The 26991-nt window shown below is 41.0% G+C and overlaps 2 protein-coding genes across 2 annotated transcripts; one reads left to right on the top strand and one right to left on the bottom strand.

The window, feature by feature from the left end:
• Positions 1-213: 213 nt before the first annotated feature.
• LOC106544418 (olfactory receptor 6M1-like) lies at positions 214-7349 on the bottom strand. Its single transcript, XM_087714578.1, has 3 exons — positions 7243-7349; positions 1885-2872; positions 214-291 (listed from the first exon to the last, which is right to left on the bottom strand). Exons 1-3 carry the CDS (start codon positions 7347-7349, stop codon positions 214-216), a joined length of 1173 nt encoding a protein of 390 aa, XP_087570704.1.
• A 13920-nt stretch (positions 7350-21269) lies between these two features.
• On the top strand, positions 21270-22211 carry LOC106544417 (olfactory receptor 14A16-like). The gene has a single exon (XM_014060676.2). The coding sequence runs from the start codon at positions 21270-21272 to the stop codon at positions 22209-22211; it is 942 nt and encodes a 313-aa protein (XP_013916151.2).
• The last annotated feature ends 4780 nt before the right edge of the window (positions 22212-26991 follow it).

Raw genomic sequence — 26991 nt, 5'->3', positions numbered from 1 at the left:
AAATGTAGAGGCAAAACTGAAGGAAGTGCTTCATATTCTATATGATACAGAAAGGTAGTTGGGATTTAAGAAAACTGTAAGTCTTGACAAATACAGAAAACAACATGATCTGGTAGACACATTAATAGAGTGTAGTTCTCATGAAAGAAAGGTAAAATGCAGAATTGAGAAAATGATATTTTGAAAATCTGTAACTATATATTTAACAATATCTTATTGAAATTCTCTATTTTGCTCAAGTAAGGAAATGTTGTTTCTCTTCTTAGGAATTATGATAATGTTTTCCTGGATCTCTCATTGAAATAAGAAATTCCTTACATAGGATCTTCAATAAACATTGATCTGGGGTGTTCCTGGAAAGACAGAACCTTGAAAAAGGAGACGAACTGAGAAGAGATCCCTCCAATGACAAAGTTACCTGGCTGGTAATATTCATGTGGAATTTGGAGGGCATCAATCCTGTTGCAAAGAATGGGGTGCATCTTACATTCGGTTTGGGGCAAAAACACCAGCCATAACATCAGCAGACATAGCAACAAAAAAATCATTGCAAATATAAAAATGAATTTGTTTCCTTTAAAAATAAAATTCAAAATCCTACTCTAACTCATTAATATCTAAGGTTAGTTTTCCTATAACAATTCATCTTCAACAATTTTTCATTTTGCTGCTCTTTAGCCATGGAACAAATACAAGAAGTGAAATGAAATGTTGGTGGCTTTCTTTGCCCAGCATTTGTTATGTCCAGTTGTAACATTTATCTGTTCTGTTTCTGATTGTGAAACTGTTCACTGAAACTTCATACAAACATAAGCAAGATAATGATATAGTTCTCAATTAGGTCCCCAAAGTGATCACAAGTAACAGAGTATCTGAAGAAAACATGTTTGTGATTTCATTCCATACCTGTTCCTTATTGAGAGAGGGAGGATATTTGTTTCTATAACAAGTAGGAAGAATATACAGCTAGAAAAAAAGATTTGGGAGAAGGTAAAGAAAATGCTTATAATAAAATAACAATGAATACATTTTTTCAGTCAGAAACTTGTGAAACTCTCAGAGGAATTCCAAAATAGATTCCATAAAGTGATCATCCACATATCCATCTTGCTTGAATAATGAGCATACTCTTCAAATAGAAGTTTTGTTGCTGTACTGTTTTAAGAGCTCAGATATTACTATTAACATTGCATAGCAATCCATTTCAGTGTAGTTTTAACTAGCCAGTTTTTTGAAATTTACTTATTTTGTATTTATTTTATTTATTTTCCAACTTTTATACTGCCCGTCCCCCCTACAAGGTGAAAGCATATTTTAAAAAAAGAATGGAGTTCTATCAAGCCAAAGAGAATTAGTTTAAGTGACACTTAAAAGGAATCAGTAAGATTTTCCCCACATTCCTTTCTTGCCACTAAGTAGCAATTTATTTAACTAGAATTATCTAGATTAATGAGATCATATTGTTAATAAGACTTGGGAAACATTACATGATCATATTAGAAGAGGAAGATACAAATAGTGGAGAATACCAGCAGCTCAGGGTTGAAATGAGAGCTCCTTGGTGCACTCTGAGCTTGGTTGTTTTCTTGCAGATATGTCATTACCCAAACTAGGTAACATCACCAGTGCTATCAGAAGAAAAGAGATGTGTATGTTCTGTAATAAGGAGGTTTCTGAGATTATGATGCTAGGACCTGGAAGGAAAGTTGTTGCAGAGAAGTTAAGCACCTTGGTAGCTCTTCAGAAAGCTTTAAATTATAATTCGATAGGAGAAGAAAGGCAGCTAAATTAAGCTCAGAGATATCCATATAACACGAAAAGCCCAAGAGGAAATGTTGTATTTTAATCTATTCTCTTTGCAAAGAGAGAACCAAGATGTTTCACTCCATCTTTCAAAACTTGTTTGACTGCTTTATTTCTAAAGCTATAGATAATTGGATTGAGCAAGGGGGTTACTACTGTGTTGAGCATTGTTGCTAACTTGTTGAAATCCATAGATGAGCTTCCAGATGGTCTGACATAGATGAATATGGAGCTACCATAGTAGATTGAGGCCACAGTGATATGTGAACTGCAAGTGCTAAATGCTTTATTCCTACCTTGGGCAGAAGGCATCCTTATAACTGTGACAATAATGCAGACATAAGAGATAGTAGTGGCAGAGACAGAGGAAAGCAGTGTAAAACATGTTGAGGCAAATTCTAAAACTTGAACAAGCTGGGTATCTGCACATATCAAGTTTGTCAAGGGTCCCATATCACAGAAGAAATGATCAATGATATTGGGTCCACAGAATGGTAGTGTTGACTTGGAAACTATCCCAATTGTAATACAAACAAAACTAATGAACCAGCAGAAAATCACCATCAGGAAACATGTTTGGTTACTCATGATGGCTGTGTAACGCAATGGGTTACAAATAGCTAAGTAGCGGTCTACCGACATTGCTCCCAGTAGGAGGACTTCTGTGGCTCCTGCCAGAAAGTATAATGTGACTTGAAAGATACATGCAAAGAAGGAGATAGATTTCTTCTCTGAAATGAGAATGCTGAGCATCTTTGGTGTGACAGTGGTGGTGATGATAATTTCCAACCAGGAAAGATGTCTGAGAAAGTAGTACATAGGAGTGTGGAGGCGGGAGTCCAGATGGATCATGAGGACAACCAGAGCATTACCCATTAATGCTAACACATACATGATCAGGACAATGCAGAATAGAGGTAGCTGCATCTTCTGTAGATGAGAAAAGCCAAGTAAAAGAAATTCTGTGACAGCATTCCCTGAGATATTTTCTCTGCTCTTCAAGATCATTGGATCAGACAAGTAAACCAAATAAGCAAAAATCCACAAAATAATGTTGCTTCTATAAATTCTGAAAATAACACAAGAGAAAAACATAAATTATGTAATAACTTTATATATCTCAAGAATTTACTGCTTAGGTCTACTTTCCAAACCATCTGAGAGGATCTAATCTATCTATATATTATATTTCATGTACATACCCAATTCTCACACACATTACCACCAAAGTCTATTTTTTATTGGTTTTTCTTTCAAATCAATCAACAGATTTTTTTTTTTCTGGCATACAAAAGAAAATACACAATAAATGTAATGCTGGGCAGAAGGCTGAATGTATGAAATTCATGTACCAGTTCGTGTTAGCTTGTTCTATTTGTTTATTTCTTGTCCAAGAAAAAAATAGCAAACTCCTAGCAAATTATAGTGTGAATAGAAAAAAGAAAAAGAGGAAATAGAGCACAGTTAATCATTAATATCACTGCTTACCTTCTGGCTCTGGAATTTTGCAATTTTGAATCCTTCATTCAGCATTGGCAAAATTCATTGTATATAGTTAAGGGGGGAAGACATGAATAAAAATTATTCAAAATTATACAATAACTTGAATACAAGAGATACTTGTATATCTTAGTTTTACTACTTAACAACTTTATCAATATTTCTTTCTGCACAGATCAAGATTAATCAAACTATTAAAATAAGATAAAAATAAAAGCTGTTCTGCAATGCATTTGGCTTGCATGACTTTCTTTTTCAAACCATATTCTGAATTTTTGATAAAATATATTTCCTGAATGCATTAAGAATCTATATATAACATACAGGAAACATGCAGGAAAAAAGAAAATACTGTCTGATGGCATGAAATTATTAACTATTACAAAAGTTCTGCAGAAGAGGATCATTGACATGTTAAATAACCCTCAGCTATATTTCATTTAAGCTACAATAATCACTTGGGGATAAAGCATTCATACTTCATTGGGAAATTTGTTTCTCAGCACTAAATAAATATTGATTTTCTGCAATGTTATGATACAATTAACTAACATCAAGACCTCTGTAAAATATGAGAAATGACGTAATTGCTATTTGTACATGATGGCATAAGAAAAAAACATTTGAAGTTCGTTTTGAGTGAAAATCTTCAGGGACAACTAAGTTCATGAGAGTTTCTTTTTTGTTTGTTTATCAGATATAATAATGAGCTGTATAGTTAAAAAGTAAATTATATTGGAGATGTACATGAAGGATTTAGAGTCATGCCTGTCAATTTCAAATTATCCAGAAGAGGATATTGGGGTTCAGGATAATTTTAATCTTTGTAGGAATATTTTATTTTATTATTTTAATGTGTTTTTACTTATATTGCAAATGTAAAAATTTCCCACATCATTCACAAAGCATCTCTGGAAGGCTTACAAATTAGTTATAAAACATAAAAAACTATATATACATACATTATTATACCACGAGGCAATTAAAATAAAAATTAAATTAAATTTTAAAAAGGTGGAAGAAGGACCTTTAAGGTACTAACCAATTCCATGGCTACATTATCCTCTTTAAACACCAAGGAAGTCTACAAAGCCAAGTCTTCAGAGATTTCTGCAAAGCCAGGAGAGTGGGAACCTGCTTTACCTTTTTCAAAGGGTGGGGGCAACAATAAAACATGCTCTGTTCCTGACCCTGCCAGTGGAAATTCTTCTACTGACAGAATTCTATCAGTTTGCAAAATTCTTCAATTCTTCTGCAAACAAATCTCACTGTCTCATTAAGAGGAATAGAGTGGTGTAATGGAGTGAACATGGTTCTGCAGGTATCCTGGCCCCATGCCATTTGGGCTTTAAAGGTCATAACCAACACTTTCAATTGGACCTATAAGCAAACCTACATCCAATGTAGCTTCTGCAGCTGAGATATTTTATGGACCATCTTGGGGGCAATTAAGATTGCTTGTGTGGTCTTATTCAATACTAGCTGGAGCATCTGGATAGTTTTCAAGAGTAGCCCGATGTTGAGCCCATTGCAATAGTCTAGAAGGAGATCACCAGGATGTGAATAACTGGGGAAAGAAGTTGCACAAAGGCCCTTCTAGCCACAACTGCTACCTACTCTTTGAATCCCAGATTAACCATTGGGTCTGTTTTGTGTAGTGCAACTATTCACAACCAATGATAATAAACTCAAGATAGAGATACAGATAGGGCCCTTACTCATAGCCACAGATGTAGATAGGCCCTTACTCACAGCCACATATGTAGTCTTTTCTGTAGTCCCCATCCAGGCCCATACAATTTCTATGCACTGCAAAAGAAAGTCCACAACATCACTCTATCCAGAATGGATGTATATAGATGGATATCATCAGCATACTAGTGACATCTTAATCCATGGTGACAGTTTATCTCACCCAGCAGTTTCATGTAGATGAAGGAAGAAGACAGCACCAAAGCCTGCAGTGCACCACAAAGCAGAGGCTTTGAACTGGACCCCTCATTCCTTACCAACACTAATTGACAGTGACTTTGGAAAAAGGAAGTGAACAAGCACAAAACTACACCACCAAACCACAACTCCCTATAATAGCCCAAAAGGATACTATAGCTGATGGTATTGGAAACTGTTGAAAGATCAAGAAAAGCAAGAGGAATGTACTTCCTCCATCCCATTCCTACCAATCATCTAAAAGTGTAACCAATGCTGTATTTTTCTTATACCTGAAATCTGACTAGAAAAGAGCCAGATAATCCATGTCATCCATCTAGAATTGCATTGATACCGCTCTCAAGATACCGCTCTAAAAAAATATGAAAGACTGGATAACAATTATCTAGAATGGTGGGATCCATTGATAGCTCCTTGAGGAGAAACATTAGTGCCTCTTTAAAAAGATCTCAGAAAACTCCCTCCATTAAGGCCTTGAGCAGCTAGGAGAGAGACAGATCTATCTCACAATTTGTTGCAATTACATTCTGGAGGATTCTGTCCAGTTCCTCAAGTCCAACAGAATCAGACTATTTTCAGATGTTCCCAGCCACTTCTTTAAAATTTGCACCATGCTTGGCATCCAACTAGGAATGGATTCAGATAATTATATCTTCTGGATGCATAGAAAATTCTTTTGTCTGGCCCTGCAAATGTAGCCACATTAACCCTAAACAGGCCTATTGGAGGCATTCTGTGGACATGAGAAATATTGATGTTTCACTGCTTTTATCACCAGGAGTTAGGCCTTTATAGCAGTTTTAGCTCATGATTGATTGGATTTGTCTCTTGTTTTCTTCTAGCAGTGCTCTAGATGTATCTTTCTTAATCCTTTTCATCTACTTTAGCTCTTCTGTGAACAACATGGAGTAACGGGATAGTAATGGGCCAAATCAGGCCTCATGGACACCATCATGTCCAAAGTTCTGGCTGCTTCCCTATTCCAGGCAGCTACTAGGACCTCCACAGGTATGTGCAGCAGATTATTAGGTACTACTTCCAGCTCCCTTTGAAACCCGGTTATATCCACCAGTCACCTGGAGTGCCTGAATTGAATGGGTGCAGCCTTCCTGAGCTGGGTAGCATAAAGGAAGCTTAAATTCATCAGGCATGATCTGTCCATGGGATAGAAACTCCACAGCTAAATCTGAAATGGCCTTGGACAGATTAGGTACGGAGGTTACTATGCACCAGGGGGTGCTGATGCAATAACAACAATCTCAACTGCTCCCTTGAGCCTAACTTCAGGAATGGGGTCTCACAACAGGCAATTTGTAGAGTAATTCCTCTAATGACTACTAAAGATTATTGGATGACAACTACTACCCCTACACCCTTGCCCTGAGGTCTTGGTTTGTACCAAACTATAAACCTGTCTGGGCATATTTCAGAAAAAATACCCACCCCACCCCATCCCAGGTCTTAGTGATACATACCAGGTTGGCCTCCTTATTATTGAGGAGCCTTGATGACCTGGTACTAAGCAACCACAGTTAAGAAAAATACCCTCCAAGCAGTGATGTGCGGTGAGGGTTACCATTGGTGAGGCAAGAGCGCAGCAGCGGAGAGAAGCAGCGAGGTGGACATAAATGCCAGATGCCTGTCAGACACAGCGGCGAGGGTGTTGCTTCTCACCGCTGCCACACTCTGCCGCCTCACCCCTCCGCCTCCTCCGTCCCTGCCACAGGACTTTCCAAAAGACTTGGGCCATTGAAAGTCAGTGTCTGACTTTCTACAGAGAAAGGCGCGTGGAAATCCACAATTGCAACCCGACACGTGCTACCAGTGGAGCAAGGGCTCCAGGGAGCTTTTCCACCTTCTCCGACTGAGCTGGGGGGAAAAACACGAAGAAATCGAAGGTGTTTCTCCTCCACCACCGGAGCATTATGCCCCGCTGATCCGGGTGTGCTGACCTCCCTCCCCTTTAGCTCCGTTTCCCCACGCCCTCACCTTGCATGTCCAGATGAACCAGGCATGCGGGTCTCCAACTTAAGGGCCCGGGAGGGGGGATTGAGGGGAGGAATTCCCAAACTGTGGTCCTCAAGACGTGGACCCATCCTCATGGATTAGGTGACCAGGGTAAAGGGCTTGACCGTCGCCATTCTGGCCACGGCGGTTGGGCAGAGGCCCGGTGTTCAACCCTTCAGGATTCCCAGTAGCCTCATCGGAATGGAGCGCTAACCTCGAAGCTGACCCTGGGTGCCACTGAGGAGCAGCAGAGCCAGGAGCAGCAGCTGCCACCTGCAGGCGCAGCTGCCCCTTTCCCTGCGATATGGATGGAGCAGCTCCACAGGTGAAAGGCCGGGAAGTCTCAGGCTCCAGAGATGCCTTTTGTTGCCGCTTTCTACTCTGCTCTGCTGTGCCCGCCCCTTCTTGTCACCCACCCTTATCTCTGCCGCCCCGAGTTCTCTCGCCTCCTCCTATAGTTAACACTAAGCAGACACCAAACCACTGTGACTTGGAATCTGGAAGCAACTACCTTGGCTTTAATTATTTTTTAAAAAAACCTTTAAAATTCTTTCCTTTTCCTGAGGAGAGAGGTGAGGCCCCACCTCCCCTGCCTCTAGTTACTGCACATCTCTGCCTCCAAGCTATACTGATTTGCTGAACAAAGGCTGAGTCTGAGTACAAGAGGCTGGTACAAATCATGAGTATTAAACACCAAGTATGTTTTCCCTGAGAATAGCTCACTCTCTCACTTCTATCAAAATTCCCCCTACCCATTATTACTTGAATATGAAAACTTGCCCTGCCCTCTCCCCAAGACTACATAATCTCCTAACCTCACGTCATGGTTTCCCTACCTTCATCCAAGCACACAACCCGATCATAACAGGCAACTTTAGGATAACATCAATTCCACAGTGCTTCTGAATTCAGCCTAAGTGTTGTTGAAACCCTAAATCATTACAATATTATAACCACTCTGGTTTAATGTAACATAGGTTTAATTTCCAATCACTAGGAGTTCTTGGATCAACTATAACAATCATTCAGAACAAACTATTAAACAAATATTTTGTTTAGAAGATAAAATGAATGGGAACTACCAATAATACTGAACATTGGAAATTGTTAAAATCATTTTTCAATCAAAACACATATGAAAATAATTGCCTTGTTTAAATTATATGGCAGAAATAAGGCATTTCATATTATATGTTTTTTTTTACTTTTTCCTGCACAGAATATTCAAGAAATGTAAAGCACAGTTATTGCATTATGGCTTTAATTATTTTCAAAGAAATGGAATAACCAATGTTATACTCTGTTATATTTGCTATTATCTATCCAATGGCTGTAGTTGGGAAGTTTGTGTTTATTACTCTACAGCAGGAGTGTCAAACCCAAGGCCCGAGGGCCAGATCCAACCAATGGGGTGCTTAGATCTGACCCATGGGGCCACCATGGAAACAGTGAAAGATTGGCCCATGGTGCCTCTGTCTGTGAAAATGGAGCTTTGGAGGGTCAAGCGCTATTTTTCTGGCACAGGTTTGCAGGAGGCTGTCACAACCAAAACCGAGCTCTGTTTTCACTGTCAGAGAGTTGCAGGAAGTTGCAGCTGAAAACAGAACTCAGGAGCCCATTTTTGCTGACAGAGTGCTCAAGCCACTACAGGCGTTCCCAGTATGAGTGATGTTGAGCTGGCCATTCCCACCCTGGCCACACCCATCCCCCTGAAGCAAACACAACTCTAATGTAGCCCTCAATGAAATCAAGTTTGAAACTCCTGCTCTAGAGACCCTCAGCTATAATTTGCATCGGGCCAGAATTTTCCTTATTGAATTTAGTTATTGTTGAGCTGGATGCTATCTCTGTCACTTTTCCCAAAGCCATAACCTATTACTTCATTCACATAAAAATATGTATTCCATCTACAGCCGCGATGGCGAACCTATTGCACATGTGCAAGAGGTAAGGTGACCAGATTTTCAGATTGGTAAAGAAGGACACCATTGATTGGGGGGGGGAGGGCTTGATTAAAAATTTTATATTTTGTCAAAAGGTCACCCCAGGACACCGAAACCAGCATAAATATGAATCTGTTGCCAAACAAAATTGTGATCACGTGACCATGAGGATGCTGCAATGGTCGCTAAGTGTGAAAAATGGTCGCAACCATTAACTTATAAATAGACTAATGTTCTGAAAACCTGACCTAAATTACTATATATTTTAAATAGCTGTAAAGCTATGCTGAAAAAGTTGTTCTCAAGGTATTGTGATAAATTCAATAAAAAGAAGGGAATTCTTCATGAACTTAAGGAGAAATGAGAGTATTGGATAGTAAATGGGCAAATAAGATTACCAATCAAAGAGAATATGCACCTCAGCGTTGAAATGAGATGTTCTCTCCTACTCTTTCCTCTTCCTCTCTTCTCTCTCTGTCTCTCTCATCCTCTTTGTCTTTGTCTCTCTTCTCTTTCTCCTTCTTTTCCATTCTTCCTTCACTTATTCTTTTTTTCTCCCTTCTCTCTCCTCTTTGTCTCTTTCTGTCTCTCATCCTCTTTCTCTTTGTCTCTCTTCTCTTTCTCTCTCCTTCTTTTCCATTCTTCTATCACTTTCTCTCTCCTTCTCCCTTCTCTCTCCTCTTTGTCTCTTTCTCTCTCTCTCTTACCCTCTTTTTCTTTTTCTTTCTTTCTCTCTCCTTCTTTCCCACTATTCTGTCACTTTCTCTCTCCTTCTCTGTCTCTTTCTGTCTCTCTCCCCTCTTTTTCTTCCTCTCTCCCACTCTTTTATCACTTTCTCTCTACCACCCAACCTGTCCCCATACTTATCTTTGACTGATCATGTTTGCAATAATTTACCTTTTCTAAATAGGCGCAGTTCCCTTACCGGATCCCTCGCTCAATCAAACACACACACACACATACACACAGACAGACAGACATACACAAAACCATTTTTCTCCAAACTTTGGTCACAGCATGGTTCTGACTTCGGCTGGTGGGAACAGCTTTCTCCTTTCCCCGTCCAGTTTGACAGCGAGTCTAGTGGAGAGCTGTCCCTATCCCTGGTGACCGGGGTGGAGCGGGGGTAGCGAGAAGGCAGGCCCGGCTCTTCTTGGCTTCTGCCTCTCCTTGCAGCATACAAGAAATGGTTCATGGTCACAGATCAAAAGAGGAGATGCGATGGAGACAGAGCATCCATTAGCACTGCCCTCCCTCCCTTCCCTACTTCTGCGTCCTGCCCCGCTCACCATCTGCCAGTGGGCGATCCCTCGCTGATGGCGAAAAAAAGGCCCAACACCAGGCGGAGGGTGGAGAAGAGCAGCGCCATCGTCGCCTTCACTCTTTCTCCCAGCCGGAGGAGGTGGAACCAGGGTGGGGGCACAGAAAGGAGGCTGGGAAAACCGCCCCGGACGGCTTTCTCGCACACAGGACGGGCGCAACCTGGGAGACACAGAGAAAGGCGCCCTCTCGCCAGTCTGCCCGCCCACCCTTGGGCTCCCGGGGCAGCACCTCGCCAGCGCCGCCGCTGCCTCGCTGCTTCCTTCACGCCCTGCAGAGTTTCTCGCACACAGGATGGGCGCAACCTGGGAGACACAGGGAAAACTCCGCAGGGCGCAAAGGAAGCAGCGCAGCAGCGGCGGAGCTGGGAAGGTGCTGCCCCCCGGAACCCAAGGGTCGGTGGGCTGGCGAGCGGGCACCTTTCTCGCACACAGGACGAGTGCAACCTGGGAGACACAGGGAAAACTCCGCAGGGTGCAAAGGAAGCAGCGCAGCAGCGGCGGAGCTGGGAAGGTGCTGCCCCCCGGAACCCAAGGGTCGGTGGGCTGGCGAGCGGGCACCTTTCTCGCACACAGAGAAGGGGAGGTGGGCAGCGGCGGCTGTTTCACTAACTCCACGCAGGTTACTAAAGGCCCTCAGCAGCAGCAGCAGCCGCCGCCACCGACCTCGCGCGACAGTCCTTGGGGGTGCTGCGGAAGCCCTGCCAAAGCGCCCCTTTCCCCGCTCGGAGCGGGATGAGCAGCGAGTGGAGTCTCATTTAAAACGACAGCAGTGGCCGCTCGTTCGCTCCGCCGCTCTTGCGTGGAGGTCTGAGGAGGCAGAGGGGTGGGAGGGGCGTGAAGGAACCAGTGTGGTGGCACTTGGCAAGTGGGCGCCTTTCTCGCACACAGGAAAGGGGAGGAGGGCGGCGGCTGCTGTTTCACTAACCCCGCACAGGTTACTAATTCCTGGTTTACTCACCAGTGAAGCAGCAAAACAAAGCAAACGGCCGTGAAGGCGAAATGAAATGGAGACTCCTGCGACTCATGTGGTGTGCTAAGCAGACTCCAGCCAATCAGTGAGCTGGCTGGGATGGAAAACTTTAAGCACACCGTGTTTTCCATCCCAGCCAGCTCACTGATTGGCTGGAGTCCAGGCCAATCAGTGAGCGGCAGGCTGGGCTGGCTTAGATTTTTAGAAATAGATGGGGGAACTAATGAGCGAGCTAGTGGCAGCTGATGGGCGGGGGAGCGAGCGAGCCCCAAAATAAAGCAGGGTTTTTCTAGAACGGCCCGGGATGCGGGAAAAATTATGCAAAGGCATTCCTGTCCCGCCAGATGCGGGATGTCTGGTCACCCTAGCCAGAGGTGGTACACGGAGCCCACTCTGTGGGCATGCACACTATCTCCAGCTGCTCTTCTGATTTCTGGTGTGCATGCACACCAGCCAGCTGGTCTTTGCAAGCTCTGGAGAACTGAAAAAACGGCCTGAAAACAGCCACAAATGGCCAAAAATAGCCAAAAACCAGACTATTTTTTCAGGCCTTTTTTGGGCTGTTCCAGCACCGGCAAAGACCAGGTGCACATGCATGCATACATGCTGGAAACCAGAAAGAGCTGGCAACAGTGCATGTACCCACAGAGCGAGCTAAAAATGACCCCAAAATAGCCTAAAACAGTCTAAAAATGACCTGAAAAATGACCAAAATCAGCCAAAAATGGGCATGTGCACTCCTGCCAGCTGGTTTTATGGTTTATGGTGCTCTGGCTTATGTGAAGACCAGCTGGCCAGTGCACATGCATGTGCCAGAAAGTTGGTGCTCCAGTGAGCATACATGTACATTCCGGTTTGGCCACTCAGTGCCAAAAAGATTCGCCAACACTGATCTACAGTAGTGTCTCTCATATACAATTAAAAAGCTGAATCCATTTTCGCCTTTATACACTAGTACTTTTACTCAAGGGCCATGTTTGCTGGATATCTCATTACAATCATAATTAAATTAAGCTACAAATGTTATTTTATTTTTAAAAAATCAACATTCTATCAAAATTGTCTGATATTTACTGGTAAGTGTTAAGGACAAGGAATCATTTTATTATTGGCTGAATTTCATCATGAATTCTGTAATGTATTTTGTAAATGCTAATTTTGAACATGTGCAGCAAGAAGCTATTAATAATACTATAATATATACAGTGCTTATAAGCATGCCAGTATAGAATGAAAACATTAATCATGTCCTGATAGAAAAGTTGGGCTTGTTCTGTTTTTTTCTTAAATATGTGCAATTGTCTTCAACTGGATTAAACTATATTCTAAACTAGTTTAGTATTGTTTTGAGTAATTAACAATATTCTCCATGGACAGGAGTTGCTAAGGACTGAAATTGGGATGTGTTTTATTTTCCTACTAGGAAGCTGTGAATTCTACTTCTCTACTAAAGTTATTAAATGTTTTGTTTCTTGGCAGTCTCTTTTTCAATTATTAACAAAACATATAATTGCTTATTTTCATCAGAGAGATTGCATTAGCTGTTTTCAACATTTCCTTCCATGTTTGAAATATTGTATGTATTTTCTGATAATTGGTTGACCAAGCAATGTATTGTTTCACTGAAGTCCTTAGAGAATTTTCAAATCAGGGAGCTAAACAAAATAAAAAATACCAATAAAGTAATACATTTTAATGACAAACTTTTCAACTAAAATAGTAAGGAAGTTTGGGATAAATTAATTAATCCCATGTGGAATAAAAGAAATAACTGTCTATTGGGAATGACTGAACAAAATATTTGAAGTTATAAGAATAACGTGAAAAGAAATAAAAATACACAAAAATCTACTTTTGAACAGAATGGACATTTATTAAAACTTGAATATTTAACATATCTTGCAATATGATTGGTGGAACTAAAATCCTTTTATGCTGAATACTTATTGTAATCTCAATAATGTTAGAATTTAAAGTCATTTTACTGTTGCGTGTAAGCCACCTGGGGTTATGTGCATAGGATGGACATCTATATCAATCAATCAATTTAAAAATGATAATAAAAGTTATCTTATCTTATCTTTTGATATGTAATTTGAGGTAGATTAAAAGATAAAGGACTTTCAGAAAGTAGGAGAGGAAAGAGATATATGATTTGAAGGGCTATTCTTCTGTGCTATAAATTGGAAGAGACCCACCATTTGAAATGGAGGTGTTTCAACTACAATTACATTTTATGATTCTATGTATAAACTCACTATTTTCTCCATTTATTATAATAAAAATTGATAATAATTGACCAAAGCTGAAAATTATTGATACAGATAAACATTGCTTTATCAATTCTGATTTGTGAACAGTTAAGATGAAATATCTACTATCATAAGGTTGATAAGTAGATGAACAATGAATTTAGGACCAGTGTGATTGAGACAACTGATGCTGGGTTAGCTATCCCTATTGGTTTTTGCAGGCCAGAAAAAAAATGGTGTTTATATATGTGAATGGATGGGTAGATAGGAAGTGACTTTCACTATCACTTCCATACCGTTAGTTCTCAACATCATTTCAACCAAAATTGCCATTGCTAAGACATGTCATCATAAAGCATGATACTTTGTACTTACATTACTTATCAATGACAATCCAAACAGTCCTAATTGCAATCATTACTTCCAGATGTGTAGTTCATTAAGAGGAAACTTTTATTTGAGTGATTTATGACCTTCCCTGATAGCTACCCAATTGATTTTGCTTGTTGAAAGCTGCCAAGGACGGTCACAAATTGCATTTGAGTGATTATGGGATGGTGTGATTGATCACAAATGTAAGCTGGTTGCCAGGTTCCCAAATTTTGTTCATGCGGCAGGTCATAAATCCATTCATTTAATTCTGTCATAACTTTGAACACTTGCTGAAAGAATGGATCTTAAGCAAAGACTACCTCTATTGCTAGTCTTCTGAAGCTGCCACAGCCATTCAAATGGCTAGATTTGAGAGCTGGCTCTCAAACTGAGAAGTTTAGAAGACATTTCCAAAAGAATCATAAGGTGTGTCTGCCCAATGTTCACTTTTGAGGCAAGTTCACTATCCTTTACAGAGGTTCCACCACAAATCCGGGAAGCCCTTATCCGCGGAGACATAAGCACAAAGACTAATTCGCGCCATTCTAAGCACTAAGGAAAAACGCGACCCTACTGCGATGACATAATCGCGGTCAAATTCGCGCATTCCCAAGCACTCAGTACCCTAAACCTAACGCTAAACCTAACGCTAAACCTAACGCTAAACCTAACCCTAAACCTAACCCTAACCCTAACCCTAACCCTAACCCTAACCCTAAACCTAACCCTAAACCTAACCCTAAAACAAACCCCTAAACCTAATCCTAACCCTTACCTTAACTGAAGTCGGCTTTCTGCTGCGGCGCCGTTTTAAAGCGCCCTTCTGTTGCCACGCTGTTGTCGCGGCGGTGATGACGCGCGGTGATGACATCGCGGCTTTAGTGCCACGATTTTATCACCATGATTTTGACGAGCGTGGTTTTGTCGTGCCACACTTTACAGAGACACCAGGTGTGAAGCAGAAATTGCCACCTGTAATTTGATTAGATATGTTTATCATTTAAAAGTAGATGATAGATTAAAATTATTATGTTGTTACTTTAATCCACTTCTTAAAAGAATTTACTATCTATAAATCAGAGTCTTGTCCTTCAGATTAATTACGTTCATTAAATACTGTTAGCAGCAGCCTAAGATATAAATTTAAATAAGTCTTTCACTATTACTCTAGAGTATTGCCCAGACTTGGTCATAAGGTGGGGTTCCTTTGAAATGGTTTTTCCTACCAATTTCAACAACACAGAGATTACCGTCTCTGTGATAAATCTAGACAAAAAAACCGTATCTATCTGCATCTGTGGTGAGTTTCAAATTTTTTTAGAACCTCTTCTGTAGGTGTGGCCTGCTTTGTGGGAGTGGCTTGCTGGCCATGTGACTGGGTGGGAGTGGCTTGGCAGTCATGTAACTGGGTGGCGTGGCCAACTTGTAAAATGTGGTGAAACTCACTTAACAATGCTCTTGCTTAACAACCAAAATTTTGGATCAGAAACTCTGGCATTTGAAGCATGCAAGTCTTAAAGCTGTCAAATTACAAGACCCTTGCATTCCTTACCCTTTAGAAAAAAATCCCAGGGCTGTTCAAACTTGACAGCTTTAAGACTTGTGGACTTCAACTCCCTGAATTTTTCCTCCAGTCATGTTGGCTCAGGAACTCTGGCATTGAAGTGTGCAAGTCTTAAAGCTTCAAGTTACAAGACCCTTGCACCCCTAACCCTTAAGAAAATAACCCCAGGAATGTTCAAACTTGACAGCTTTAAGACTTTAAGGTTTAGATAGGACTCTTAGAGGCGGGTGAGGCGATTGGTGAGCCAACCAATCAGTGAGTGGTGGGTGGGGCAAGCGTTGTGCGGACGGGTGGGGGGATGGAGCTGGAACCGGTTCTAAATGGCACGGTAGATTTGTGGAACCTCTTCTATAGAAGAGGTTAGAACTGGCAGGAACCTACCTCTGATCTGTATCTATCATAGTTTCCATGTTTTCATTAAAAGGATGTTTGCCTATTTGAGATCTCAAATATCAGGATGATATCGAAAATGCTTGGGAATTGTTGAGTTACATTCAAGCTATCAAAAAGGTATATTAAAAGCCATATCCAGGTTTTTTGTTACCTCTGCCACCACTTTCCCAAAACTTTCTTAAATGTATCAAATATAGGCATTTTGCTAAATATCTTGGGGTTCAATATAAGTGCACTTGGGAAAGATGAAATAATTACTGGAATTATCAGGGCAACATTGGTATTTCTGTTAAATGATGGTGAAGGTCTTTCTGTTAAAAGGATATAAGATTCTCTCCTACATTTATTGAAAATTGGGGTCTTGTTTTCCTGCCTTTTTATGAATATTTCTTGTGTACATTATACTTTGCAGTTAAAGTTATTATCTGGCTTTGCTTTATTCAATAAACTGTACCATTTCATCTAACATGTGCAGATATTTTTTCCTAATCCATGAGCCTTCTGTTCAGTTTTGTTTAGCAAAATAGAATGATCCCATACTCTTACAAATTGTTGAAAGTAAAATTGAGTCTGTTTCCAAGCTGGGAGAAGGATGCAGGAGAAATGAATTTGGAGGCAATCTGCAATTGGAAAGCAGGTATCCATTTATTAGGGACTCGGAAATGAAGTGACACAGCAATCAGTTCTGGGATAGCTAACAAAACATCTGGTGAATGAGTTGGTTTTTATATGGTTCTAAGGCTTTGTGATTAGATGCCCAGGTTCATTGTGAAATGTACACATATCTATGTTTGAGTGTGCTCTTTTAATATTCTAATTATTGCTGCTTGGCTTCTATTGTAGCTGAGAGATCATACCTTATTATTGTAGCTGGGTGTGGAATGTAGACTTTAGGTGTCTTTAGTCTCTCTGCTTTTTAATATGATCGGTTCCAGCCTTCTGTGGAGGCTGTAGCTGAGGGCATTTTGTTTATGAATGAGTTTGTGAAAACTAAATATCCATTCATAGAGAATGGTTACTTGATTGGTTTTACTTCAGGGAAGTCTTTTCTCTTCAGGGTGTGGGGTGAATTTCTTTGGTAATATGGGGGCTTTATTATATTAAAAAGGGGTGTGTGGTTTCTCCCTACAAGATTTTTCTAATTCCAGATACATTTGAAGATATACATATATAACATAAGTGGCACGGGTATCACAATTCTGCTGTATTGACTTCATCAATGTCATAGCCTTTGCACCCATCTATGGACACTGCTGCTTTGTTTTTACCTGCTTAGCAGAGCATCTGTATCTTGTACTTCAGAGTATATGCCCTGCCCTTCCAATGATATGTTAATCTTTTCTTCATTTTCAGTTAAGTCTTTATTCTCTTCTAACTAGCCAAAGCTGTGCAGTAGTCAGATAAAGAGAGATGGTTGGTCACCTTAACAATCTGCCTCTAGGGGTATTCTTATTCCAGGGATGTGCAGTCGGGGGGGGGGGCAGGGGAGGCACAGCCTCACCACTGTCAATCATGAAAAGGAAAAAAATGTAAACGGGAAAAGGCAAGTGCTGAGGTTAGGCTAGCTAGCTGCTGCCACACCGTGAATGACTGCCTGTTTAAAAAAGCCTCTAAAAAGCACTCTCTACTATGAGGCAGGAGAACTGCATGCCTCATCTAGTCTGACTTTTTAGGCGCTCAAGCAGAGTTAAGCAAGGCTTAAAAGCCTAAAAAATCCCGAGGTACTTGAGTCACGCAATTAAGATGAAGATTAACTCTAGACAACAGCTTCAAAGGTGGTATGACTCAGAATCCTGAGTCATACCACCTAGACCCCTTCCAGTCAGGCTTCAGACCCGGTTACAGCACTGAAACCGCCTTGGTCGCATTGATGGATGATCTTTGGAGAGCCAGAGATGAAGGACATCCCTCCATCCTGGTCCTCCTTGACCTCTCAGCGGCTTTCGATACCATCGACCATGGTATCCTTCTGCGAAGACTGCGGGAGGTGGGAGTGGGAGGCACCGTGTTACGGTGGTTCTCCTCCTACCTCTCGGACAGGTCGCAGTCGGTGTTAGTGGGAGGGCAGAGATCGTCCCCAAGGCCCCTGAAATATGGGGTGCCGCAGGGTTCGGTCTTATCCCCCCTACTATTTAACATTTACATGAAACCGCTGGGAGAGATCATCCGTAGGCACGGGATTAGATACCATCAATACGCGGACGATACTCAATTGTATCTGTCCGCCCCGTGCCAAATCAATGAAGCGGTTGACGTGATGGACCGGGGACTTGAAGCCGTCATGGACTGGATGAGGATTAACAAGCTTGTGCTCAACCCAGAAAAGACCGAGTGGCTGTTGTGTTTCCCTCCCAAAAATTTGGCCATTAATCCAACACTCAGGCTGGGGGGTCAAATTTTACACCCCTCAGAGAGGGTTCGCAACTTGGGAGTCCTCCTGGATCCACAGCTGTCATTCGACCATCATATAGCGGCTGTGACCAGGGGGGCATTCGCCCAGGTACGCCTGGTGCGCCAGTTGCGACCCTACCTGAACCGGGAGGCCCTCACAACAGTCACTCGGGCCCTCGTGATTTCTAGGCTGGAATACTGCAACGTGCTCTACATGGGGCTGCCCTTGAGGTGCATCCGGCGACTTCAGCTAGTGCAGAACGCAGCCGCGCGAGTGATCGCGGGTGCACCCCGATTCACCCGCATTACACCTATCCTCCGCGAGCTGCGCTGGCTACCTGTCGATCTCCGGATGCGCTTCAAGGTGCTACTGATCACCCATAAAGCCCTACATGGCAGTGGATCTGGATACTTGAGAGACCGCCTTCTGCCAATTACCTCCCTACGACCTATAAGATCTCATAGGTTAGGCCTCCTCCGTACTCCATCGGCCAGCCAGTGTCGGCTGGCAACTACAAGGAGGAGGGCCTTCTCAGCAGCGGCCCCGACCCTTTGGAACGAGCTCCCCGTAGAGATTCGTACCCTCTCCACCGTCCAGGCCTTCCGCATAGCCTTGAAGAACTGGCTCGCCCGTCAGGCCTGGGGATAAGGACCATTACCCCGCCCGAATGTTGTATGCATGTTGCTTATTATTTTATTATGTGTTGTCGTCTTAGTGCTGTATTTCCCCTTCCCTGGTTTCTGTGAGCCGCCCTGAGTCCCCTCAGGGAAAAGGGCGGCCTACAAATAAAATCAATTCTAAAATTCTAAAAATTCTAATCCAATTTGAAGAGATTTCTGTCCTGATAGTAAACAAGGAATTAATTTCAGATTTAACACCTTGGTACTTTTCCCACAGGATAGCTATAAGGAATAAAAACAGTTATAATCTGCAGGAATTGAGTCCAAACCTTCACACAGATAAAATATTTTTGAAATGAAATTAACTGAGTGAACCGATCACTAATAGATACATTAATTATTATTATTAATATCAGTACAGACATTTCACCATATCTCTGGAAATGAATAAAAGAAATTAATGGTAGGATTTCTAAATGTCTTTTTATTTCTTTGTTTTTAAACATTTAAGTATTACCAGTAGCCAGGTGGCATAGTGGAGTATTGCAGACTAAATTTTACTATTGCCAGGATTTTGATCAAGGTTGACTCAGCCTTCCCACATTCTGAGGTTGGTAAAATGATTGTTGGGGCATTGTAAATTGCTCAGAAACTGCTGGAAAATATTATGTGGTGGTATATAAGTTTAAATGTTATTGCTATTGCTATTTTTTACAAAATGTGAGTATGTGATGTTCCACCTTGTTCAAAGAAATGCTGTCAGAGTTCATAGATATGCTGTGCCTTATTTTATGTGCAAACTCTCCTGGATGGGATAAAGATTGCTTTCTCAATTTAAACTATCACTTTCCTTTCTTCTGATTGTTGGAAAAAGGAATTTATTAATTGATAATTCTAATGTCTGATTTCTATTTGTGAAAAATATTGTATAATGAGATAATCATCTATAATGGTTACAAATATTATAAATGCTAATAAATACTTAAATTACAGATAACTTGTAAGTGCTTCACTTTTCACTGTTTAGACTGCTGGTATAACTGCAAGCTCAATTTTGTTATTCAATATGATAACTAGTACTGGAGCATTCATAGGTAGCTAGAGTTAATGGCCAATTATGTTAATAAGCACACTGAAGTCAGTTTTACTTTGGTTTGCTAATTTTATTAAAAAGCACTCTGAAGTAAATTTTATTGTGGTTTTCTAATTATGTTAATAAGCACACAGAAGTCAGCTTTATTTTAATGTACAAGACGCTTGAGGGAAAAAAAGACAGATATTAATAAACATTCAGAATAGGAATTTTTTCAACTGCAGATAACTGTTTCACTGCATGAAGGGAGAGATTTAACACCATGAATCAGAATCCATTTTGGAGATGTGTCTATATAAATAGTAAACAACGAATTAATTATAAGTTCAAAATTGCCAAGTAAAAGATATTGTTATATTTATTTGCTATATTTACATTGCCTTTCTTCTAGAAGTAGGAATCACTATACATAGGACATTCTTCAATTTTCCAACATTTCCACAATCCTGTAGAAGTTGTGAGACATTATGATCCGATATTTGCAGCAATATCCCAGGGATGAAAATGTATCTGAATAGGGTTTTTTTTTCTAATAGCAATAGCAGTTAGACTTATATACCGCTTCATAGGGCTTTCAGCCCTCTCTAAGCGGTTTACAGAGTCAGCATATCGTCCCCACAGTCTGGGTCCTCATTTCACCCACCTCGGAAGGATGGAAGGCTAAGTCAACCTTGAGCCAGTGAGATTTGAACCGCCGAACTGCAGATAGCAGTCAGCTGAAGTGGCCTGCAGTACTGCACTCTAACCAATGCGCCATGCGTCGGCTCTATTCCCAAGCAGTCATTTTGTTCAGTAAATGAAGTAACAGAACTAGAAAGAAGTAACAAAGGTAAATGTGATGTTGTTTGTTTGTTCTTTAGTATAGATGGTTAGAAAGTGGCAAAAGTGTGATTTAATACTGTATATGCCCATCCTGAATCTATTTTTCTCCAGGGTCTGATCCTCTGTTAATCCTGACTGTGCTTTATAATTCATTTATTTTTCTATTCTCACACTATATCAAAATGCTACTTTCAAATTTTATCTAACTGCATCTCTTTCCTTTGATTCCTTACAGCTATGCCATACAGCTTTGTCATAAATGAAACATGGATAATCAAACCACAGTGCCTTATTTTCTACTCCTGGAATTCTCAGCAACTCGGCAACTGCAGCTTCTGTGTTTCTTCTTGTTTTTTGTGTTATACCTGGCAATCACAATAGCAAATCTACTCATTGTCTGTGCCATAGCCTTTGAACAGGAACTGCATAGACCTATGTACTTTTTTCTGATGAATTTAGCACTGCAGGATGTAGGCTCTGTTTCTGTTATTGTTCCCAAATCCATGCTGAATTCCCTTATAGGTATCAGATACATTTCTTACTTTGGTTGTGTTGTTCAGGTTTTTCTCTTTATCTCTTTTCTGGGTTCTAATGTATCTCTTCTGACAATCATGGCATATGATCGGTATGTTGCCATTTGCCATCCATTGCACTATGAGAAGGTTATGAATTGGAAAGCCTGCATTGAAATGATGATTCTGGTTTGGGTTACCAGTCTTCTTTATGGAATGTTGCATACCACTGGAACCTTTTCAATCCTTTTTTGTTCTAACGTTGTCAACCAATTCTTTTGTGAAGTTCCACAATTGCTAAAACTATCATGCTCTGGTTTCAATCTAGTTGAAGTTGGAATTATTGTGGCCAGTGTAATTGCAGGATTAGGCTGTTGTACTTTTATAATTGTATCTTATGCCATGATCTTCAATGCAATGCAAAGAAGTCCTTCTGAACATGGAAGGCAAAAAGCCTTATCAACTTGTATTCCCCACCTTATAGTAGTGTTTATGTTTTTCTTAAATGGATTTTTTGCCTACCTGAGACCTCAGTCTAACACCCCATCTTACTTAGATTTTGGGCTAACTGTTATGTATTCGCTTCTTCCACCACTGTTCAATCCAATCATCTATAGCATGAGAAATAAGAATATCAAATATACTCTTTCTAAACTATGCAGATTCTACACTTCCAGTGAAAAGATGGCCAACTGACACATATCCAGGGAAGGATCCTTGAGGGATTTTCCTCTTGAATATAGCTTCTTCAAATACCAACAGAAGAACCAGCAATCCTTTAACTTACATGTCTCTTCTGGTTTAGGGAAAGTCTCTGAATTATCTCACAAGATCCTCTGATACAGCAAAAGATCTGCAAATTGCTTCAGGAGCTGCTGTTGTGCTGAAAGCTGGGGAGCAGGGTTGTAATCAGTTTGTGATTGAAGAAATAGTCACCTTAGAATTTATTTTTTTAAATGGATAGTAAGTTGTGCCTTTCATTTCTTGATCATTTTAAAAAGCTATTAATCTTTATTAAGCTAAAAGGGGCTCTTTTTTGCTACAGCCTGCTATTCCTTTTTGAAGATCTCCACCATTTGTGAGCCATTCTTTTTATTAAAGAACAAGGAAGAAGACTAATAAGGGAAGCTAAAATAAAGAAGTGAGACTATTTTTTTTTAAAAAATGATGGATAAATATAAGGGTATAAATTGTGATTCTAGTTGATTATTTTTAGAAATTTGTAGCTTGATCTGCTTTGCTGTGGGTGGCTAAAACTAAAATTTTCTGATTTTTATGACTCATGATTGGGCAACAAGTCTTAAGTGACTTATCAAAAAGCTAAGTTTTTCCCCTCATGTCTCTAATATATTCCTCACAGTTTTGCTTTTTCCTGTCTTTTTTTTTTTTTACTTCTATCAATAAAATAATGTTAGAAAGGAGACATACATGAGATGAAGGCCTCTCAAAACAAAAGAATGGTAGAACATCAGATGTTGCTTAGAGAATATCCTACATCCCTAATTGCTAAATGGGGATGTATAATGGCCTCTTTTTCTAAAAAGCATTGCCTCCTTCCTAGAGCTCAGAGAGAGAGAGAGAGTGTGACTGGTCTAAAATTAGTCAGCTGACTTTGTGCTTAAGGTGGTAGAAAAACTCACTTTTGCCAATTTTGTTATGCTGCAGCTTGATTCTACAGTTGTTGAAATTCATTTTTTCTCATTAATCTATACTCAATATCCTGAAGAAGTAAAAATAGAATTTTAGAAATGTCTGTAAATTTATTTTTAAAAAATGAAATATATTGGCATAAGTATTCAAACCCTTTCAACAACACTTGAAACTTAAGTCAGGTGCCTCCCAGTTCTCTTGATCATTGCTGACATTTCTACATCTTGATGGGAGTGAGTCTGTAGTAAATTAAATTGATTGGACATGATTTGGAAAAGCATACACCTCTCTATAGAAGTACCCACAGCTGAACTGCCTGCAGAGCTCAGAGACAAGATGATTGCAAGCCACAAATCTGGGGAAGACTACAATAAAATTTCTGCTGCACTGAAGGTTCCTAAGAGCATAGCCATAGTGGCTTTCATAATTCTCAAATGGAAGAAGATTGTCACAACCATGATTCTTCTAAGAGCTCGTGGTCAACATATTTTATGAAACACCAGAAGGCAAGATAAGAAACAATGGTTGGAAACTACTCAGGAAGAGAAGCAACCTAGAACTAATTCCAGTTCTACCTGGTGATGCCTCTATGAATCTTTGGCTTTTGCTGAAGGAAGTTATCTTTCCATAAAGTAAATAAATAAAATTAAGAGCCGAGGTGGCGCAGTAGTTAGAGTGCTGTACTGCAGCCACTTCAGCTGACTGTTATCTGCAGTTCAGTGGTTCAAATCAAACCAGATCAGGGTTGACTCATCCCTCCATCCTTCCGAGGTGGGTAAAATGAGGACCCAGACTGTGGGGGCGATATGCTGAGTCTGTAAACCACTTAGGGCTGAAAGCCCTATGAAGCGGTATATAAGTCTAACTGCTATTGCTATTGCTAAAATGGAAATTAAAGTTTTGGAAATCTCTATATAAAAATATTCCCCAAGTTATAATAGGGATCTTGCTTAAATATACATTGGAAGAAATTTTTGGGATATTATATTTATCACATTAAATGATAATAGTGATTTATTGTTGAATAAACTTAAATTTAGTAGAATCTTAGAACAAACTGAGTGATAAATCATGGTTATAAAAACTATATAGATTCCCAAAAATATGGTAGCTCCAAAACTAAAGGAACAATATAATTAAGCAAGTTATTTATATAAGGATTTAATGGGACATAATAATTTTCAATGTAGTTTGTTACCATTATTTTATTTAAATGTATATACCTTTTAGAAGTTTTAGCAGTAGACTATTTGCAGATGTTATTTTTCTAAATTACATTTTTCATTCATTTGTATTGACTCAGGAGGGCAAAATTGTTTTCCAACATTTTCCAAATACCTCAAGGTTCTGTCTTGGTTCTAGTAATCTTCAATATTTCCATTAATGATTTAGATGAGGGGATAGATAGGGGTCTCATCAAATTTGCAAATGTCCCTAAAATGAGGGGGGTAGCACTTTGGAAGATATATTTAAGATTCAGAAGGATCTTGTCACAACTTGAGCTTTGGGCCCAAGAAAATGCAGTTCAGTGGTAAAAAAAGTAAAGTCCTGCAACTAGACAAGAAAACCAAATACATAAGTAAAAAATTGGTGACACCTGGCTCAATGTTATTGTGAAAAGGATCTAGGTATCCTAGTGGACCCCCACTTAAGTATGAGGTGGCTGTATGCTTCAGCTACCAAAAAGAGGCATTGCAGCCCTGTGCTGCATCAATAAAAAGATAGTATCAAGATCACGAAACGTGACAGTATAACTTTATACCAGGAATGTCAAACTCAATTGCACTAAGGGCCACATCAGCACTGTGGCTGCCTTCAAGGGGGATGTGAGGGCACGGGTCAGGTGGGCATGGCCAGGTGGTCATTACTCAATGGGTGAGTGTGGCCTTGTTGGGCATGGCCATCTCAGCATCACTCATGTCAGGGGGAAGCCCTGTGGGAGATCAGGCAGGGCTGGGGGGAATAGAGTGGGTTTCTGGCAGAGGGGGGAAGGACCACGGTGGCTGCAAGGACCTGATCCACCAGAGGAACAAAGACAGAGAGATTGCCCCAAGGCAGCCCAGCTGGTCACAGTCACCACCACACTGCAGCCTCTGCATGCTTGGTCCCCACCATCAAACATTCTTTAGTAAGAATACTGCCCTCACCACCCACTTGCAAAGGCCCCAGCCAACAGGAATGGTGGAGAACCCCCATCTCCAAATGGCATCTGGGACTCCATAGTCCGCACAGAGCAGGTGAGTCCAAGCACCGCAATTGCTGGGCTGACGCTCCAAGAAGCAGGTGGAACACCAGCAGCAGGCAAAGGTAGAGGCACAAGGGGAAGCATATGATCCAGCCTGCCAGACACATCAGGCAACTACCCAGCTAGCCTGCCAGACACACCTGGCAGCTGCCCAGCCATATGCCCAGCCATGGGCGAGCAAAGACGGACAGTGAGTCAGAGCATTCAGGCAGATGGACGACTGCCCAGCACTTCCAAAAGGCTGGATCATGTGGCTCCTCCCTGGTGCATCTGTATCCACCTGCAGCTTAGGACCACCTGCTGGTCACAGAACGCAGAACCCACCTGCACAGTATGTGCTATGGAGCTCCTTGGTGGGCAGGCTGCTGCCAGACACTATAAGCCCCTGCACCCTCACTGTCTCCTGTGTGCACTTGGAGGCATCCAATCCCTCATTGTCTCTGTAGTGTCCTGCAGACCAAATCTGGGCCTTATGTTTGACATGTCTGGTTGAAAGTCATTCCTGCACTCAAACAATAAGGCTAGGGCATGTGAGCAAGCAGCAAACTTGGGCCATGTATGGTGTTGGTTCCTAAGCCTGGTCTTAGATATGACCCATGGGATCGCCCTGCCACCTCACCCTCATCCCCAGGTGGGCAGACAGGAGGTGGTGAGCACATGAGCGCTGGATTCCTGGGTTAAAGTTAAGTGCTCAAACCACAGCCAGTTTGCAGGGCACCTGCACGGTATGTGCTATGGAGCTCCTTGGTCCCCATGCATGCTCACTGCATCCTGTGCACACACCTGGGGGCAGGGATGGGTTGGCTCCTCATAGGCTCCAGGGTGATCCCACAGATCTAAGGCTAGTCATGTTCCAGCCTAGGTGGCTGCCACCAGGTTGTAGATCAGCACCGGTCGGCCTGGGCCAGGCAAAAATATCACAGGGAGGTCCTTCACTTCTTCCAGGGCAGCCTTGCCTCCAAACTACTCATGGATCTGATTTGTGGCCCTTGAATTTTACAACCCTGCTTTACACTATACTAGTGATGCCATTCTTGGTATATTGTGTTCAGTGCTGATCACTACAATACAAAAATGATGCTGGGATCCCAGAAAGTGTACAGAGAGGAGCAAAAAGATTATAAGGATCTGAAAGATAAATGATATGATGAATGGTTGAGGGAGCTAGGTATGTCTAGCATATTGAAGAGAGGGATTTGGAGAAATGATATATGTCTTCCAATACTTGAGGGGCTGTCATAGAAAAGAGGGGATTGGCTTATTCTTTAAAGTACCAGAAGGCACCATAAGAAATAGTGAATGGGAGCTTGTTAAAGAGTGATTCTAACTAGAAATAAGGAGAAATATGACAGTGAGTATAATCAGTCAAAGGAATAGTTCGCCTCCTATAGTTTTGGATGTTCCATTGCTGGAGGTTTTCAAAAATAGACTGGGCAACCATTGGACTGGAATGATGTAAGGTCTCCTGCCTTGAGTGGGGGTTTGGACTAGAAGACCTCTAAAGTTCCTTCCAGTCCTATAATTCCATATTCTAATAAAATAGATAGATTATTCCTTTATTTGGACAATGTTAGTTGGCAT

Source organism: Thamnophis sirtalis, unplaced genomic scaffold (genome assembly GCF_051295495.1).
Source record: "Thamnophis sirtalis isolate CommonGarterSnake01/CBP01778 unplaced genomic scaffold, rThaSir2_p1.2 scaffold_4, whole genome shotgun sequence".
NCBI classification, from domain to species: domain Eukaryota; kingdom Metazoa; phylum Chordata; class Lepidosauria; order Squamata; family Natricidae; genus Thamnophis; species Thamnophis sirtalis.
The sequence above is the reverse complement of the archived record's forward strand: the minus strand, read 5'-3'. Positions and strand labels throughout refer to the sequence as shown.

Excerpts from the sequence above, each read along its gene's own strand:
- LOC106544418 (XM_087714578.1), bottom strand. The coding sequence starts at position 7,349 with ATGGGTCCACGTCTTGAGGACCACAGTTTGGGAATTCCTCCCCTCAAT. Across the intron at positions 2,873-7,242 it reads GGTTCATCTGGACATGCAAG|AATTTATAGAAGCAACATTA; the intron begins GTGAGGGCGTGG and ends TGTTATTTTCAG. Across the intron at positions 292-1,884 it reads AACAAGTTTTGAAAGATGGA|ATCCAGGAAAACATTATCAT; the intron begins GTGAAACATCTT and ends TTTCAATGAGAG.
- LOC106544417 (XM_014060676.2), top strand. The coding sequence starts at position 21,270 with ATGGATAATCAAACCACAGTGCCTTATTTTCTACTCCTGGAATTCTCA.